At 35.7% G+C, this 19363-nt stretch overlaps 1 protein-coding gene across 3 annotated transcripts in view; it reads right to left on the minus strand.

Annotated features, from left to right (window-relative positions):
- Positions 1-4942: 4942 nt before the first annotated feature.
- PNPLA8 (patatin like phospholipase domain containing 8) overlaps positions 4943-19363 on the minus strand; it is a 48126-nt gene continuing 33705 nt past the window's right edge. For 2 of the 3 annotated variants that reach the window (XM_055590273.1, XM_055590274.1), the window contains exons 8-10: positions 17374-17568; positions 10611-10806; positions 4943-6733 (exon numbers count right to left, since the gene is read on the minus strand). In XM_055590273.1, the coding sequence (XP_055446248.1) occupies positions 6459-6733; positions 10611-10806; positions 17374-17568 (666 nt within the window). In that variant the 3' untranslated portion in view covers positions 4943-6458. Of the gene's footprint in view, positions 6734-10610; positions 10807-17373; positions 17569-19363 lie in introns of those variants that run through there. The other variant, XM_055590275.1, reaches the window with a different exon arrangement.

Raw genomic sequence — 19363 nt, forward strand, 5'->3', positions numbered from 1 at the left:
CTTTAATCCATTTTGAGTTTTTTTGTGTGTGTGTATGGTGTTATAAAGTGTTCTAGTTTCATTACAGGTGGTTGACCAGTTTACCCAGCATCACTTGTTAAAGAGATTGTCTTCTCTCCATTGTATATTTTTGCCTCCTTTGTCAAAGATAAGGTGTCCAAAGGTGAATGGATTTATCTCTGAGCTTTCTATTTTGTTCCTTTGTTTTATACTTCTGTCTTTGTGCCAGTACCATTAAGTCTTGATGACTGTAGCTGTGTAGTATAGTCTTAAGTCAGGCAGGTTGATTCTTCCAGTTTCATTCTTCTTTCTCAAGACTGCTTTGGCTATTCGAGGACTTTTGTATTTCCATACAAATTGTGAAATTATTTGTTCTAGTTCTGTGAAAAATACTGTTGGTAGCTTGATAGGGATTGCACTGAATCTATATATTGTTTTGGGTAGTATACTCATTTTCAGTATATTGATTCTTCCAATCCATGAACATGGTATATATCTCTATCTATTTGTGTCATCTTTGATTTCTTTCATCAGTGTTTTATAGTTTTCTATATATAGGTCTTTTGTTTCTTTAGGTAGATTTATTCATAAGTATTTTATTCTTTTCGTTGCAATGGTGACTGGGATTGTTTCCTTAATTTCTCCTTCTGTTTTCTCGGTGTATAGGAATGCAAGGGATTTCTGTGTATTAATTTTATATCCTGCACATGTTGATTGTTTTGAGCCACTGTTTAAATTCATCACTGACTCCTATTCTAACTAAATGTATTTCAGGAATTTCTACACTTGAGAGCTTGTAATTGCTTAGCCTATGTAAAAGGATTTTCTTTCATTAGTTAGTATCAACACAGAAATCTACAATGAAGAAATATGAAAAGGAAAGGAAGCTAACTCCTTAACTCTATATCGAATGAATGTCTTAAGCATCTACTGCACTGATCTTCTCTAAAGTAGTTTATAACTCCTGTTTTTACTGATTGAGACTGAACACTAAGCCAATTCATTTAATGAGAAATAAATTCAAAATATTTTACTTAAGAATAAGGAAAGACAAAATGTTAAAATATAACTCAGTAACTTACCAGTTACTGAGCACCCGCAAAAATAAAATATCATCTAATTCAGAATTAGATCTGATCTTTCTCAATCAGTATTATTTCCAGAGATTTAAATCCCTTACACCAGTTAGTTCTGTATAAGAATTAACTGCAATATTTAGTATATATACATATTGCCGTACAATTGGAATTGCACACTTAAAAATACTTAGAAATAAATTCTACAAAAGGTGTACAGGATATATACACTGACAACCACAAAACACTATTTAGAAAAAAAAATTTTAATCTAAATAAAATGGAGATAGTCCATGTTCATTGTATACTTCAAAGGACAGACATAATTGATCAATACTGTTAATATGTCCATTCCCTCAGCTTAATACATTCAATGCAATCCCTATCAGAATTTCAGCTGTGTGTGTGTATGTGTGTGTGTATACATGCGCTCTAACAAACTGATTCTAAAATTTATGTGGAAATGCAAAGGGACTAGAAAAAACAAAATAAGTTTGAAAAAGCTTAAGTTGAAAGAATTCTACTGTCTGATTTTAAAACTTACATATAGCTATAGTAACAGGACACTATGGTACTAGTAGAAAATTAACATATAGGTCAATGGGACAGAAAAGAGAGTCTAGAAATCAACTCACAAATATAAGGATAGCAGACTTCTGACAAAAGAACAAAGACAAATCAGTGGTGAGAGGATTTTTTTTAAACAAATGACGCTGGTGGTGGTGGTGGTGGTGGTGTAGTCACTAAGTTGCATCTGACTCTTAAAACCCCATGTACTGTAGCCTGTCAGGCTCCTCTGTCCATGGGATTCCCCAAGCAAGAATACTGGAGTGGGTTGCCATTTCCTTCTCCAGGGAATCTTCCCGACCTGGTGGCTCAGAGGTAAAGAATCCGCCTGCAATGTGGGAGACCTGGGTTTGATCCCTGGATATGGAAGATCCCCTTGGAGAAGGGAATGGCACCCCACTCCAGTATTCTTGCCTGGAAAATTCCACAGAGGAGCCTGGCGGGCTAGAGTTTAGGGCATCACAAGAATCAGACATGACTGAGCGACTAACAAATGATGCTGGCACAACTATTATCCTTATGCAAAAGAGAGAAAGAGAGATTTGACCCTTATTCATACCATATAGGTTTCCCAGGTGGCTCAGTGGTAAGGAATCCGCCTGCCAATGCAGGAGACATGGGTTCCATCCCTGGGTCAGGAAGATACCCTGGAGAAGGAAATGTCAACCCACTCCAGTATTCCTACCTGGAGAATTCCATGGACAGAGGAGCCTGGCGGGCTACAGTTTCCATAGGGTTGTAAAGAGTTGGACATGACTAAGTGACTGAACACACATGCACATATCATATACAAAATTAACTCAAAAGAATAAATTGATAACCTGACCATCAAAATTAAAAACTCATATGCATACTTAAAAGACACTACTGAAAATATGAAAAGGCAAGCCACTGACTGGGAGATACATATTATCTGGCAAGAGACTTGCATCTAGAATATAAAGAACTTTTGCACAACCAATAACACGAAAATAAACTATTTAAAAATGGGCAAAAGAGTTGAATGGATATTTCATCAAAGAAGACATACAAATAACTAATAAATACCTCAAAAGATACTCAACATCAATAGCTATTGGAAGTGTTAGTCACTCAGTCGTGTCCAAATCTTTGCAACCCCATGGACTGTAATGAGAAAGAGCCAACTACTGTTATGCTACAGCCTGGAAAAATCTCAGCAACATGCTAAGTGAAAAGAAAACAGATGCAAAAGATTATATACTATATGATCCCATTTATAGGAAATATCCAGAAACAGTAACTTTACACAGACAGAAAGCACATCACTGGTTGTCTGGAGCAGGTGACAGGAGTAGGCAATGGCTATAAACAAGCATGAGGCAGGATCTGTGGATGACGGCACTGCTCTAAAACTGGACTATTTGATGGTTGCACAACTCTATAAATCTACTACAAAGTGCTGAACATTTGCAGTGGATAGCTTTTTTGGTATGGGAATTACACCTCAATCAAGCTATAGAAAATGAAGGAGAAAAAGATACTTCACGTGAAAGCAGGAATGATCCAATATGGGTGATGTAAAGGGTGGAGTCAATCTTGAAACAAAGATGTCAGTTAACAAATATTTGCACAATCAATAATAAATTTTGAACGTGGCTACTTCCCTGGTGGCTCACAGGTTAAAGCGTCTGCCTGGGATGCAGGAGACCTGGGTTTGATCCCTGGGTCAGGAAGATCCCCTGGAGAAGGAAATGGCAACCCACTCCAGTACTCTTGCCTGGAGAATCCCATGGAGGGAGGAGGCTGGTAGGCTACAGTCCATGGGGTCGCAAAGAGTCGGACATGACTGAGCGACTTCACTTTCACTTGAGAGAAACAAAAAGTTCAAAACATTTATGATTTTTCTCTTTACCTCACTTTTAACTTTTTTTTTTTTTTGGCATGTGTGACCTTAGTTCCTAAAATCCTCTGTAGTAAAGTGTTGGAAATATGGAGTTTTAACCACTGGACTGCCAGGGAAGCCCCTTAAGTTATTATTATTATTATTATTTTGCTATTATTAGGAATAATAGTTAACAGTACCTCTTCCACAGGGATATAAATATAATGAGATAGTGGACATAAAGCTTTCAGCATAGTGTTTGGCATGTAAGTGCTAGATATTAGCTAGTAATAATCATAAAAATACTCACATTACCTCTATAGATGTGAAAACACTTAAACACATTTATGTTTCTCTACTTTCAGAGCTATGAAATTTCCCTTACGGTAAAAATGGAACTTTACTGGTTTAGCTGTAAAACTACTGATAGTAGATACATTTTGGATTTTCAATCATTTTTCAAAATATAGCCACCTGCAAGGGACACATTGCTGTATTTTTAAAAAATCAAAATAATTTTAAGAATGAGATATATTTATTAGCATGAATGAAAACTAGTTGATTTAAATGAATTTATCAAGAAGCATAAACTGTGTGCCAAAGACATCAGTTAAATCTTACAAGAATAAGTGATATGAATGAATAAGTAGGAATATCCTAATTTCTTCTCTTTTAACTCATTTGATCACTGTTTACTTTTATAAATTATCACAGAATTATTGCATTGGAAGGAACCTAATTAGGCCATTATCTATCTTTAAAACATTCTTCTCATAAAGAACTGATCGTACTTTAAAAACAGTCGAATAAAGAACCCATAACCTACCTGGTAGTGTGTCTTCATATTTCAGGAGAGTATCCTTTTCTTCTGTTCTTTTCTGAAAAGAAATCCACTCTGCTTTTGGACAAAGGAAAGCACTGGCTTCACTGTAAAGTGAAGGTTATCTCAGGTGAATGACACAATTCTTCAGATAATCAGTTTCAAGTACAAATGGGGACAACTGAAAATGGGTGCACCACCCAACTGGTGTACCTTTTGTTGGTGAGAAAAGCAAAAGCAACAAGGACAGAGACAGGGACATGGGAACTCTAGTGGTCCCAGTCCTTCAGTCATTAGCAGATTTATTCCAAGTGAAAGGAGAAGGCAGTTGTCAGAAACTGCTGGGCAGGACACGGGGGTTGTGTCCCCTCAGACTGCATGCTCAGTATTCCTGACTTCCCTGCCTCTCAGAAGGTTCCTTTGTCACCTACTTTCTCCTGGATAAAGTGTAGCATGGGAGAGGGAGAGGTGCAGAGTGTAATTATAACCCCGGCCAGGCTCTCTCCACCGTAGCCTATACACAACTCTACCCAAGGCACCATTTTTAATAATGGACATCAGCAGCAGCAAGTACAGAAGTGAAATATTACCAGCACAGCACTGATCACATAAATAAGAACAGAATTATCCAAAAAAGACTGAGCTACAATTTTTATTTTCTGTATTTTTAAAATAATTGATGAGTTGGATAATTTGTTACATTTTTTTTTCTGAAACAGAGAATTCTTTGCTTCCTTGAAAAGGGCAGATATTTTTCCTCTGTAGGACTGAAAATTCATTTTCACATCTCTTCTAATCTTTTGTTTCTACATTTGTAGAATTTTCTTTCCAGTTGCCCTAAGAGTAAATAAAATTTTACAGCTAGCTCTTCCCACTTTCCCAGAATAAAATATCTGAAGCCCAGAGAGGCTATCCACCCTCCTCCAAGTCAAAACAGAAGGACTGTGCATCGCAGCCCAAATTAGCATCCAGACTCTCAGCTCCTCCAGCATCTGTGAACCATGCCTCACTGGCTCTACACAGCATTGATGCAAAGACACAGTAATGGGTTTAGCTCCAGTTTATGTAGAGAAAGCAAAGGACACTCACCTCTTTTCATTTTTCTTGACAAATCTAAACACGGTAAAGGATTTACATGGCAGATAGATAACACAACAAAGATGAATTTGGTTAGCATAAACAATGATGCAAGTTGCTGTATATGTTATTAATCTCTGTGAAGTCTAGATGGTTAAAGGAGTTAAGATAAAACAAGCCTGACATTTTTTTAAAGCATACTGTTGACAGAGCTACAAAGAGATGACAGGCTACATTATAAATAGTAAATAATTTAAAAATGACATCAGCCTTTTAACAGATTATTTCAACAGTTTAGTTTTTGCTAATGATGGGGTATTTCCTCAGTAAATTCAAATAATTAATTTTATATGAGTGAATGATAAGCTAGAGCTAGAAAATTGACACACAGCATTATCTTGAAATTTTAGGGGGGAAAAGTGGTTGACTGGAACTTCACCTATCTTTCGGAACCAAACAACGTTGAAATAAACATATTTGGAATAGAAAACGGTATCTGGGTCTTTCATATTTCAAATGTAAAAGTCCTTTGATAGAGAGAATTCCATTTTTTTTTCTGCATCTGTTTAGATCACATGACAATCATGGGAGGCAATATTTGGATTATAGAATGTAGCTATCAAAAACCTAAGTAATGTTTAAAGTAATGAAGAAGAAATTAGTTTTTCCACATGAAAGAAAATCAATGATTAAATAAATTTAGCATGATTATGGTGACTAAAGTAAAAATACCAAGTATAATGTGATAGTTTTCAGTTCTTGTTTGGCACATATATTAATAAATTTTCAAACATCAAACAATACAACATCGATATGTACTAAAATCAACTAGTACAGTAAGATTCCTAAAGCACAGTTAATTATTAACATCATAAAAACCTAATTTCCATATGAATTGTGTAACCAAGTACACTCTCTCTGTACTGTGCAAGCTGGTCCAAACACTGTCTTTTCAGGATGCCCCAGAATTCAAGAGCATTTTGATGATAAATCATGCTGAACCCCACGATTCCTTACTGAATTCTGTGGATCTTCTCAACAGGCATTCAGTTAGGAGACTACACGCACACACTCATCACAATTTTGAAAAGAACGGAAGGCCTTCATACATGTCAGTTTTTAGTTTTATCCAATCATTAATTTTCTGCAGAGTTGTTTTTTCTTGACTTAATATTTTTGCAAGTTTTTTCATTTTTTCTTCATTTCTTTCTATGTACTTCAACCCTTCCAACTGCAGCTGATTCAGCTTTTCATTTCGACTTTCATCTAGAGGTATGTTTTCACACATAACAGGATTAAATCTAAAATAGGTGTCAGGAGGTAATAGACCATCAAGCATTACATGGACTTCTGTTAAAACAAAGAGAGGACAGAGCGAATTAAAAAATCAAGTTATTCTGCAATGATCTAATTTTGTTTATTTAAATTACCCTATTTTAGGCAAATCAGAAAGCCTTGCTTATTTTTCACATTCTAGCTAATTAACGGCAGAAGTAAAGAATTCATAATATTGAATATAACTATGAAATGAAATTCAATTCCTGATATATACCATATAATTCTGTTAAATTAGGATCCCAGCTCCAGGACTCTTCTGTTTTCGGTCATACTGTTAGCCACTGCTGAGATGCCTTTTCAACCTTCCTTTTGTTGTTTTTTAATTTCCTGAGATCATCTTTATTAAGGTATAATTTATATACAGTAAGGTTAATAAATTTTAAATGTCTAAACTGCCAGGTTTTGACAATGGTATACACTTGTTTGATCACAACAACCACGACACAGAATATTGTCCATCACCCCAAAAGCTTCTTCATGCCTCTTTATGGTTGATTCCTCCCTTATCTTTTGCCTTTTCTAGAATTTCATATAAACAAACTTACAAATATATATATAGCTCTTCTGTGTCTGGTTATTGTTTCTACTCAGCAAAATGCTTTTGAAATGCATGTCGCAGTATGGATCAATAGTTTCTTCCTTTTTATTGCTAAGTAGTAATTCAGTGTAGGGATATTACACAATTTGTTCTCTCTGGTCTGGGTCTGCTTCTCTTCAGTTTTCAGCTATTAGAAATAATCCTAAATCATTTTGTGGATATATGGTTCTATTTTTCCTGCATAAATACTCAGGGATGAAACTGCTTGCTCATATGGTAAAAGTTTACTTATCTTATTAAGAAAAACAACACTCTTTTCCAAATGGTTGCACCATTCTGCATGTCAACCATTAGGATTATCTGAGTCCCACTGTTCTTTATCTTTGCGAAGACTTGTTATTGTTGGTCTTATATTTAATCATTTTAGAGGGTGTGTACTGGTATCTTGTGGTTTTAATATTCATTTCCCTAATGACTAATAATGGAGAAGGCAACGGCAACCCACTCCAGTACTCTTGCCTGGAAAACCCCATGGATGGAGGAGTCTGGTGGGCTATGGTCCATGGGGTCGCTAAGAGTCAGACATCAGACACGACTGAGCGACTTCACTTTCACTTTTCACTTGCATGCATTGGAGAAGGAAATGGTAACCCCCTCCAGTGTTCTTGCCTGGAGAATCCCAGGGATGGAGAAGCCTGGTGGGCTGCTATCTATGGGGTCGCACAGAGTCAGACACGACTGAAGCGACTTAACAGCAATGACTACTAATGAAAAATCTTTCATGTACTTATCAGTCCCCTGTATATCTTCTTCAGTGAAGTGTCTGTTCAAATATTTTGGCCATTTTTTTCCTTCAAATATTTTGGCCATTTTTTTCCATTGATTTTTTGTTTTGTTTTATCTCTATATATTCCTTATATGAAATATTGGAAGCATTTTCTATATGTTTTGCATCTGATTGTACATTTGGTTCTGATGACAGACATATTTTACTAATATTTGACTTCAGCAGATAGCTTGTCTCTTCATTTTATTAAAAGTGTCTTTTGAAGAACAAAATTTATAACTTAATGAAGTCTAATTTATCTATTTTTCCTCTTATGTACTATCAAAGACTCTACCTAACCCAACGTCATTAAGATTTTCTCCAGGGTATTTTAGAAGATTTGCAGTTTTAACTCTTATATTTAGATCTATGATCCATTTCAAGTTAGTTTTTGTATATGGTGTGAAGGGTCAAGGTTCAGTTTTTTAAATACAGTTATCTAATTGTCCTGGTACTATTTGTTGAAAAGATTATCCTTTCCTCTTTGAGTTACCTTTGTCAAAAATCTTTTGAGCACGCATGTCTGGATCAATTTCTGTATTATTAGGTACCACTGATCTAATGCAAACACCACCCTTGCTTAACTGTAGTTTTACAGCCTCGAAGTCAGAGGGTCTAAGTCCTCTAATTTTGTTCTTTTACAAAACTGTTTTGGTTACTCTAGGTCCTTTGCATACCCATATGAATTTTACAGTCATCGTGTTAATCTCTACCCCCACAGAAAGTCCATTTTGATTTCTCTAGCAGTTGCATGAAGTCTAAAACCAATCTGTGGTTTGCCAGCATAACAATACTGACATTTTGAATTCATGAGCACAGTTATCAATTACTTAGGCCTGCTTTAATTTCTCTCAGTAATGTTTTGTACTTTTTACCATCAGGTCTTGCATATAACTTTCAAAGGCAACTGCTGTTTTTATACATCAATAACCATCTAATACCAGCAATTACAAGTTTCACTCTAATTCTTCATTAACTAGAGTGTATGTGCACAAAGGCAGTATTTCATATTTCTTAAACATTTCAAGTGAGCCAATAATGTGGTTTGCACAAGGTATACATATAAGTATCATGAGACTGGGTGATCAAAGCTATCTTTTTCTAAGAAGACTGCTTACGGTAAGAATATTTTATTGATTTCACAACAAAATTGTAGATAGTGAAAAATCCAGAATGTCACCTTTTCTTGGGTTGAAAGTGAAAGTGAAGTTGCTCAGTCGTGTCCGACTCTTTGCGACCCCATGGGCTGTAGCCTACCAGGTTCCTCCATCCATGGGATTTTCCAGGAGAATATTGGAGTGGGGTGCCACTTCCTTCTCCAGGAGATCTTCCTGACCCAGTGATTGAACCCAGGTCTCCTGCATTGTAGGCAGACGCTTTACCGTCTGAGCCACCAGGGAAGTTTCTTGGGTTATCATTTAATAAAGAAACGTCCTTAGTGGGAAGTTTAAGATGCTCATATAGGCTGATGACTCAGTCAGTAATAAGATAACAGAGAGAGAATAAGATTCAGAAGCAAGGGGCTGTTAAGTGGGAACAATTCTTTTTTACAAATTTAATAACAGATTTCATGTAGGACTTAAAAATAATATAGTAAAATAAGGAGCTCTAGACCTCAAAGGCTAAAATTAGAAAGTCAACAAATATTGACTGCCTACTATGTGCCAGGCATTGTAGTCAACACAGTTCGCTGGGTAAGTTTCTGCTTACATTTTGGTGGGATACACAGATTAGAAAGTGAACAGAAAAGGGCTCTCAGGGAAAGTGACATCTGAGCAGAGACCAGAATGAAGTTAAGGGAGGGACTCGAGCACGTACTGATATCTGGGTAAGGCCTTACAAACAGAAGACAGATATCTGAGGCAGGGCCTTCTTAGGAAGTTGAGGAAAAGCAAGAATTCAAGTGTAGCTGGACACACTTTACAGAGGGGACACAGCTTGAGAGAAGGGGAAGAGATGCATTCAAAGGCTAGGTCTTCCAAGGCCTGGTAAATTTCAGTTAGTGAGGCTTTGGGATTTTGTTCTAAGTGTGATGGGAAGCCAAGAGGGTTTGGAACCAGGTAAAGACATGATGCAATTTACATTTTAAAGGATCACTTGGGCTTTATTACGAAGGCTAGATTACAGGGGCAGCCAGAGTGGAAGTAAGGACTTATTCTGGTTTGCCTCCATGTTATTAAATAATCCAGAAGTACTCTGATTCTCTCCATGTTATCCTGTGTTTATCTGAACCAACCTTTTTTTTCTTTTTCCTAAGAGTCTCCAACCAAGTCTTTGTGCTACTCCTGCCTCAGCTACTTCTCCAACTGTAAGGAGGCAAAGGTACCACTAGCTCCCACACAGAGAAGTTGCTACTGTAGAAATGAGTGAGGAGAAAGAGAAATGACAAAGACCTGCTCCCATGTGCTTCCTAAGCCTGCAATACAGACATAACAATGTACTTTTTGCAGTGAGCATCAGCACAGTCTACCAAAAACTGAATTCTAAAGGCAAAGTACATTAAGACAGCAAATAAACAGACTAACCTTCTGTGTCTGTAGCGCTGTTGATGACGTTAGACAGTTTGGTTTTTAGGCTCGTGTACGTCACGTTGTTTCTCACATCACTCTCGTAACGCCCAGTGCCCAGGGATACTATACACTCTAAGGGGACGTCTGGCCAAAGACATTTACACTCGTGCATTGCTAATGCTGAAGGGTTATTCAGGAGCAAACCTCCATCCTGCAAAATGTAAGTCAAACAAATATAGGAAGTAAATTTGAAGTGAAATTCTTTTTTTACAAACGTGAAAACAAATTACATTTTCCACAGTTTGAAATTTACTCAATTAGGAAAACTGAACTATGTAATAAACTTAACAAATGATTTAAAAACAAGAGATTCCTTTAAAGTGAATTTATTTTATAAACTACAGCTACAATAGAAGTCATATGAAAATTCACTGGCTCCACTGGCTTTATTAAACTTTCCTTTACTATTACGGAGGTTCTTTTTGAACTTTGGATTGCTCTGAATATTTTGTTCAAAATTACTCAAATGAACAGAATTACTTTTAAAGGTTTTTATTCTTGTTTAGTGGTTAATAGAGTCTATATAAAATCTAGCAAAAGAATTGTGGTTTTACCAAATAAATAAAGACCAGATCTTTCACAAATCCAATAAAACCAAATTGATTAAAGCAATTTAAGTTGAAATTTTATTAACAATACAATTTCAAAGTATCAATTTCCTTTACTGCAGATATAACCTAAACAAAGTAGGCAAGCTTTATATTTCTAAGCATGATCAATAATCTACATTATTTTGAAGAATCCACAAGGAAAGAAAATAATTTTCTAAAAGTTTATAGCTGTTCAAAATTGAGTAGATATATCATGTGAGGTTTATGCCAGGAATGGGATAAAATGAATGATGCCCATACCATACTCCACTTCTAATTCAGCAGAAAGCTATTTCTTTCATTAAATTATTTTTATCTTCAATTCTATATTTATACTCTGCAACTTCTAATCATTTGGCTATTTTAGATGAAACATTTCATTATCATAAAAACTATAAAGAAGGATAGTTCCACTGGACATGAAACAACAGACTGCTTTCAAATTGGGAAAGGAGTATGTCAAGGTTGTATATTGTTACCCTGCTTATTTAACTTATATGCAGAGCACATCACGTGAAATGCTGGGCTGGATGAAGCACAAGCTAGAATCAAAACTGCCAGGAGAAAAAACAATAACCTCAGATACACAGATGATACCACCCTTACGGAATAAAACAAAGAAAAACTAAAGAGCCTCCTGATGAAAGTGAAAGAGGAGAGTGAAAAAGTTGCCTTAACACTCAACATTCAGAAAACTAAGATCATGGCATCATGATCCCATCATTTCCTGGCAAATAAGACGGGGAAACAATGGAAACAGGGAGTTTATTTTTTGGGGCTCCGAAATCACCACACATGGTGACTGCAGCCATGAAATTAAAAGACACTTGCTCCTTGGAAGAAAAGCCGTGACCAACCTAGACTGCATATTAAGAAGCAGAGACATTACTTTGCCAACAAAGGTCCGTCTAGTCAAAACTATGGTCTTTCCAGTAGTCATGTATGGATGTGAGAGAGGGACTATAAAGAAAGCTGAACGCCAAAAAACTGATTCTTTTGAACTGTGGTGTTGGAGAAGACTCTTGAGAGTCCCTTGGACTGCAGGGAGATCAAACCAGTAAATCCTAAAGGAAATCAGTTCTGAATATTCACTGGAAGGACTGATACTGAAACTCCAATACTTTGGCCACCTGATGAGAAGAACTGACCCACTGGAAAAGACCGATGCTGGGAAAGATTGAAGGTACGAGGAGAAGGGGATGACAGAGGATGAGATGGTTGGATGGCACCACTGACTTGATGGACGTGAGTTTGAGCAAGCTCTGGGAGTTGGTGATGGACAGGGAAGCCTGGCGTGCTGCAGTCCAAGGGGTTGCAAAGAGTCAGACATGACTGAGTGACTGAACTGATAAAGAAGGATTAAGAAAAGAGAAGAAGGGGAGAAAAGAAGGGCAAACAAGGTTTAGCAAGGAGAGATAATAATAAAATTAATCCCCCATCAAAAGTTGCCAAGTTTTCAATGGTTTTAATAGCTTGCTTCAAAATTAAAATTCCTGTTCCTTAAACTTTACCTGATTTCCATCCAAAATAGTGCAGAAGTTGACATTTTTGGTATTCACTTCAGCCCAATGGTAAGGCATACCACCCCTTAAGCCATTTACAGAGTTACTAGCCCACCCTTGTTAGATGAGAGCCTACTTGTGTTAGATGCCTTTTCTATCGGCAAGTCATTAGGCTATTGTAATGTTTATGGCATCTCCTGAAGCCTTTCCACCCACAGTATTCATACTCACATTTACTTATTTATTGTGTACTTCATGTTTATCAGCCACTGCTTATTCTAAGCGCTGAGGTAAAACAGACTTGAAAAATAAACTTGTTAAGTACATTGATACTTATCTTTTAGAGGTACACAGGATTGTGTTTTAACTGTATTACATCATGCATGTGCTTCTTAAAAAGCCTAATATCTGGATACTTTTTACTGCTTTTAATGTATATTTAATCATTTCACATCATAAATCAGAATTTATACTGGAAAATAACCAATGGACCATACAAATGAATGTCTCTTAATCAACTCATGTTTAGTTGTTTTTTTTTTTTTTTTTAATTTTGGCCATGCAGCAAAGCTTAGGGGATCTCAGTTCCCTGACAAGGGACTGAACCTGGGTGATGGCAGTAAAATGCCAAATCTTAACTACCAGCAAACTCCCTAACAGTGTGCTTAAAAATTTGTCTTTTATTATGAAAAAAATATATATAACATAAATTTGGTCCTTTTAAGCATTTTTAAGGTTACAATTCAGTGGCATCAGTAACACTCAATGTTTTCCAAAACATTTTTATTACACCAAATAGGATCTGCAACCAGCAAGGATTCTCCGTCCTCTCCATCCTATTTCTATCCTAATTAACTATTCATTCTTTATATGTAAACTCAGAAGACTTCTTTGTAAAGCCAATCCTGACAAAATAAATCACATTTTTTATACTACTTCTTAACTTTGTACATATTTTTATTATTGAATTTATCATCTCATGCTATAACTGTTTATCTTCTTCTAGTTTTGAGTTATTTGATGATAAGATCCAGGAAACACAAACAATATGTCAGCAATTATTAAAAACCTTCATATTCTTTATGGTTAACATAATGTCTGGCACCGAGCAAGCACTCTCAACATTTTATCTAGTTAAAATGAATACTGTTAGTTGTGGCCTGACACAGGCATAATTTAGCACAGAAAATGCTAGGCAGGCTCTTTCTGCTTCAAACATCCTTTACTTGGAAGGTTTATATGAAATATAATTTGTTTTAGGTTAACGTATTCTGAATTCTGAACCCAACGTTTTAAAATGTAAATAAGGACTAAAAGAAATAATATATTAGAATCTGCCAGAAAAACCTTTAGTGCAAACTAATTTATCAGGATCTTTCCCCAAAGACAGTGAAAAAATGATTTAATTTTGGAGGAGGAGGTGGAAAGAGAGAAGCAATATGCATATGATCAACTTCATTAAACTGTACACATAAAATATGTGTAGCTGTTAGAAAGAGAAAAGGGATCATTTTGTAAAAAGTAATTATTTCAAGATAAATATGATGCTACTTGGGTTGGGGAGACAAATAATACATTAGAAGCTATTCAAGAAGAATTCTTCCTACTTTATAGTTTCCCAGGACATCTAATAAACCTTGCAATACTGTAATAACATTCATTTCTTTACAAAGACAAATGAAATCTACCCATCCACCAACTTGTGCTTCAATGTTGGTCACTCAGTTGTGCCTGACTTTTTGCAACCCCATGGACTATGGGAAAAGCCTGCCAGACTTCTCTGCCCATAGAATTTTCCAGGCAGGAATACTGGAATGGGTTGCCATACCTTTTTCCTGGGGATCTTCCCAACTCAGGGATCGAACCCATGTCTTCTGCATTGCAGGCAGATTCTTTATAGTCTGAGCCACTACAGAAGTCCCATAATTTATAATTTATACTTTACCTGATTATAAAAAGGATATGAACTTACATTAAAACATATGTCAGACATGACAGTTAAAAAGACATGACAGTCTCATTTTAAAAATGAGACTAGAAATACTGAATATAATTATTCTAAGAGCTAAGGAGAAGAGGATTGTAAAAAATAGTGAGTTATAGTTTTGGCAACTTTTAAAGAGTAGGAAGGGAACTTTGCTTGAATGTTTTCTTTGTTTAAGCACTTAAGATCATTCATATCTTAGAATACTCTAATCAGCCTTACATGGTGTCTTTGGAAGAGAAGAATATGCCATTTCTTCAAGTATACAGAAAGGAATATGGAATAAGGAAAATATTTGCTCAAATATGGTTTGCTTAGATTCTAGATTCTATCAGAATATTCTTAAGTTAGATGTGCTAATCTTTCTGGAATCAAGTCATTGATTTACATGAAAGTATATTCTCTGCATATATGATTTTATGCATTATTTTTAATTTTTTTTACAATTGAAGAACAGTTGATTTACAGTATCATGTTAGTTTCAGGTGTGATGGAGGTGGTGGTGGTGTAATTGTTAAGTCGTGTCTGCACAGCAATTCATTTATATATATATATATATATATATTTATGAAACTAAATATTTTCTTCTTCAGATTCTTTTCCCTCAGAGGTCATTACAAAATATTGAGCATATTTCTCTGCATAGTTACATGCTTTAAATAAAATTTATATAAATTATTTTAATCTGTAGACCAGCCTAAGTTTAAAGATTATGGTCATCAAAATAAAAATTGCTTTGCATGGAAAGGAATATCACTAATCTGAAATGGAAAAAGAATCGCTGAATTACTTTAGTTTATGATTTGCATTCTATAGGACTAAATTAAATCTTAGAACTACTTCCTCTTAGATAAAGCATAAAGAGCAAACGAGAGAATTTCTTTTGAAGTCTGGGAATGTAGGGTCCTGAAACTTTCACTAATATTTGGCATAACTGCAATTTTGTAGCATGACAAGTCTTCAAGTTGTAAGCTATAAACGTTAACTATTACATTTCCGAATAAATTGTTATTTCTCCATTTATGACATGGTGAAAACACTATGGAATATGAAGAAGTCATTGTTACAAATGGCAACATATATATTAAAATCCAATTTTTATTTTGATCAGTAAATCTCGAAATAAAATGTCAGAACAAAGCTCTACAGCTAGCACTTTCTGCCCTGAGGGGGAGGAATAAAGTGAAGGAAAGCGAGAATGGGAAGTGCCTTACATAACTCTGCAATGACTGAGCTGACCAAGTAGGAAACAGTCTGCACTGACTCCAGAGACCAAAGGAACCAATTTTAATCTCTTAATTACCAAGATTATAATATTACTTCTGGTAAGACAGAAAGAAAATGAGATAGCTGAATGTAACACTTAAAAATACAATATATCTAAGCTGGTATATAAAGTTATAGAAGATGAAATTGATAACAATGTTTTAGATATTATAACATTAACACATATATAGATGCTATGCACTTATATAAAAAACTATGAGTTTTTGAACAATATCTAAAATTTATTATCAAAGTAAGTTTTCTTCTCAACTATATCTGAATACTGAGCCAGGCAGGAGAGTTAAGGTTATCGATTCCATCAAAGAATTTTAAGTGTAGTAGCATATAATAAACTAAGCATACATTGAAGTGAAGTGGCTCAGTCATGTCCGACTCTTTAGGCATATATTAAAACATATATTTTGGAAGTTATCAGCTCAAAACCTTTGTTGACTTTTTTATCACTGAGTATAAACTATGAGTTAAGATTTTCATAAATAGTGGGAAAACTTGACAGGGAAAATAATTTATGATAAAAGTCTCTGTCAAAGAAAAATAATATATCATTCAACATCATAGAAACAATGTTCAGCTTAATAGATCATTTAGCCATAAATTTTAAAATAGTATAATTATAGACAGCATCCTAACTCCATCAATTAACAGCTGCAACCCTAGTCTGGTCACTTAATTTTTCTTAAGTTTTCAATTTCTCATTTGCAAAATGGATATCACTCTATCTGCATCATAAGCTGCTGTTGCTGCTAAGTCGCTTCAGTCGTGTCCGACTCTGTGCGACCCCATAGACGGTAGCCCACCAGGCTCCCCCGTCCCTGGGATTCTCCAGGCAAGAACACTGGAGTGGGTTGCCATTTCCTTCTCCAGCATCATAAGCATTCATAATTAAATGAGGAAATGTGTACAAAGGACTATATAGGTGTCTGGCACCTAGCTAACCTACTGAATGTTTAGTATTACTATTTTATTACATCTCCTTCCAAATACATCCACCAAAACTGTTAACAGACTGCATTCTGCATTTTTAGGGACTGTTTCACTTTTAATTTTTATCACATCTGGAAAGCCAGTCACACATACTACTTCATTTTTCCATCAAACTAAAATTATCGTAAATGGTCATGAATCTCATTTCAGAAGATACAAACGAATCTTTCCTAAAATACACTCTCAAACCAGAAGGCTTATTAATTTAAGAAAAACAAACAGCTAAAAATATCCTATTTTATTGCACACACATCTTTTGCCACATGGAGACATGAGGAAAGTTTCCCTGGTGCATCCCTCTAAGTTCAGTTGTAAGTGCCGACTCTTCAGTCATGTAAAGTTTTAGAAGACAAGCCACACAGTCAACTTACTTGATGAAGATCATTTCCTAACGCATATTCTGCAAAGTAGCCCGGAGCAGCGGATGAGGCTCTGATGGCCTGCCACATTTTATACTGACAGCCTCCCAAATAGTGAGAGTTGATTCCAGGAAAATGTCCATAGTTTCTGAACACAAAGGCTTTTGGCGTTATCCCTCTGTTCACTATGGTACTTACTGCAGCGACCTAGTCGATTAAAAAGTGGACAATACGCATTGTAAGCAGCAATATTTGGGACTGTAAAAATTAAATATTTAGTGGTATGAATGAACATTGTACAACTCTACCTATAAAGGTAAAGTGTATAACATAACCCTAATGTTAAGCAAACAGAAGCAGATCCTTTTAAACAGGTTTTTTTGTTTGTTTGTTTGTTTGTTTTTTTATGGGAAAACAGTAACAAGGGCTGGGACAATTTTGAGAAATGCATTATGAGAGAACAGTAATAAAAGATATTCTTTGACTACGTGATTTGATTAGCTACTTAAAAAGAGATTCAAGAAGGCATAAATTTGCAGACCTTTATATGATACTGCAGTAGTAGCAACGAACAAAAACTAAAGATGAATAATACACTAATTTCCTATCATTTATAAATCAATCTTTGTTCCTGTGCTCTTTGAAAGCATTATGACTTTAGTAACTGAAACTCTAACACAATAAACTAATTCTCAAGGCTTTTTGATCATAGTTAATAACTGGAGGCTGGGTTTTTTTTTTTTTAATTAAAAAAACTAATCTTTATCACCTAGGGTCTCAGATTTTATCAATATCAGTTGAATTTATATAAAATGTGATGTATCTATTAATGACCTGCTATATGAACTTTAAGAAGCTGAATGGTACTGGTGAGGGCTAAGTTATTAGGGCTCTATGCCAAGTCCTGCAAGAGGCCTGTGTGCTTTGCTATTTTATAAACCAAAAGTCACATTCCAAGTTCCTGTGAGTGACCCAAGTGTCTGTAGGCCACTATGGATAAGAGTTGGCCATATACTAAAATCTAGAGTCTTTCCATTAACTGGTATACAGGCAGGCTCAATTACGAAATGTGTGGGTGGTTGCCTCATTTATCAGGAGTGAATTACTTTCTGAGGTGGCTGCAGTTCCCTCACACCCACTCTTTTTTTTCTTTTTTAAAGTCTGGCAAGGCTCACATTTTAAGAACAAACAAGAAGCCCTGAAGATACAAGAGAACAAACAAGGGGTGTAGCATTCATCCTTGGGTCCTTTCTGACGAGCTACTGCATCTCATCATCAAGGCCTCACATGGTCTGATGGAGCTATCCCTCTAACCTCGTTGCACACGCTGCCCTTGGATCCCTAAGCTCCAATCTCTAGGGCCTGCATTTCTGGAACGCTCCTCTTGTACAGACTGTTCCCTTTGCCAGGACTGCTCATCAGCCTTTACACTGAAACCTCAAAGTACATTTCCTTACAGCAGCCTTCCCTCATGTCCTTGTAAATACATGATTTTAGAGAACTGTTTCTGTGTTCCAAAGCACTTATTTCAGGAAAACCGCATCTCATTTGTGTGATCATTTGACTAATGCTTACTTTGCCCTATTGGACTGTAAACTCCATGCCTGCATTTACTCACTAATGTATCCAAAGTCCCCAGGACAGTGCTGACACATGGGGTACATAATTAATATCTAAAGAATGAACGAAAATATGTGTAAGCGGGAGTGAAAGAGCAATAGAGAGAGTTGTATCTGATTTTTCATGGTTACAGCTTGTTATTCAAGAATAAACACAAGCTGCATAGGATTCCTAGGTACATAAACCCTTATTCCTTAATCAAATAACGAGTCTTAATACAGGACACAGAACTCAAGCAATACTCAGATCACAAAATAAATAAAAAGAGGAGCCATACCAAGACATATTCTAGTAACAATGACATTTTTAAAAGTTGGAATTCCATTTGTATATTAACCTAATATATATTCACGAGGCACATGAAGTTTCTTTAAAAAAATCT

Source organism: Bubalus kerabau, chromosome 8 (assembly GCF_029407905.1).
Source record: "Bubalus kerabau isolate K-KA32 ecotype Philippines breed swamp buffalo chromosome 8, PCC_UOA_SB_1v2, whole genome shotgun sequence".
Taxonomy (NCBI): Eukaryota; Metazoa; Chordata; class Mammalia; order Artiodactyla; family Bovidae; genus Bubalus; species Bubalus kerabau.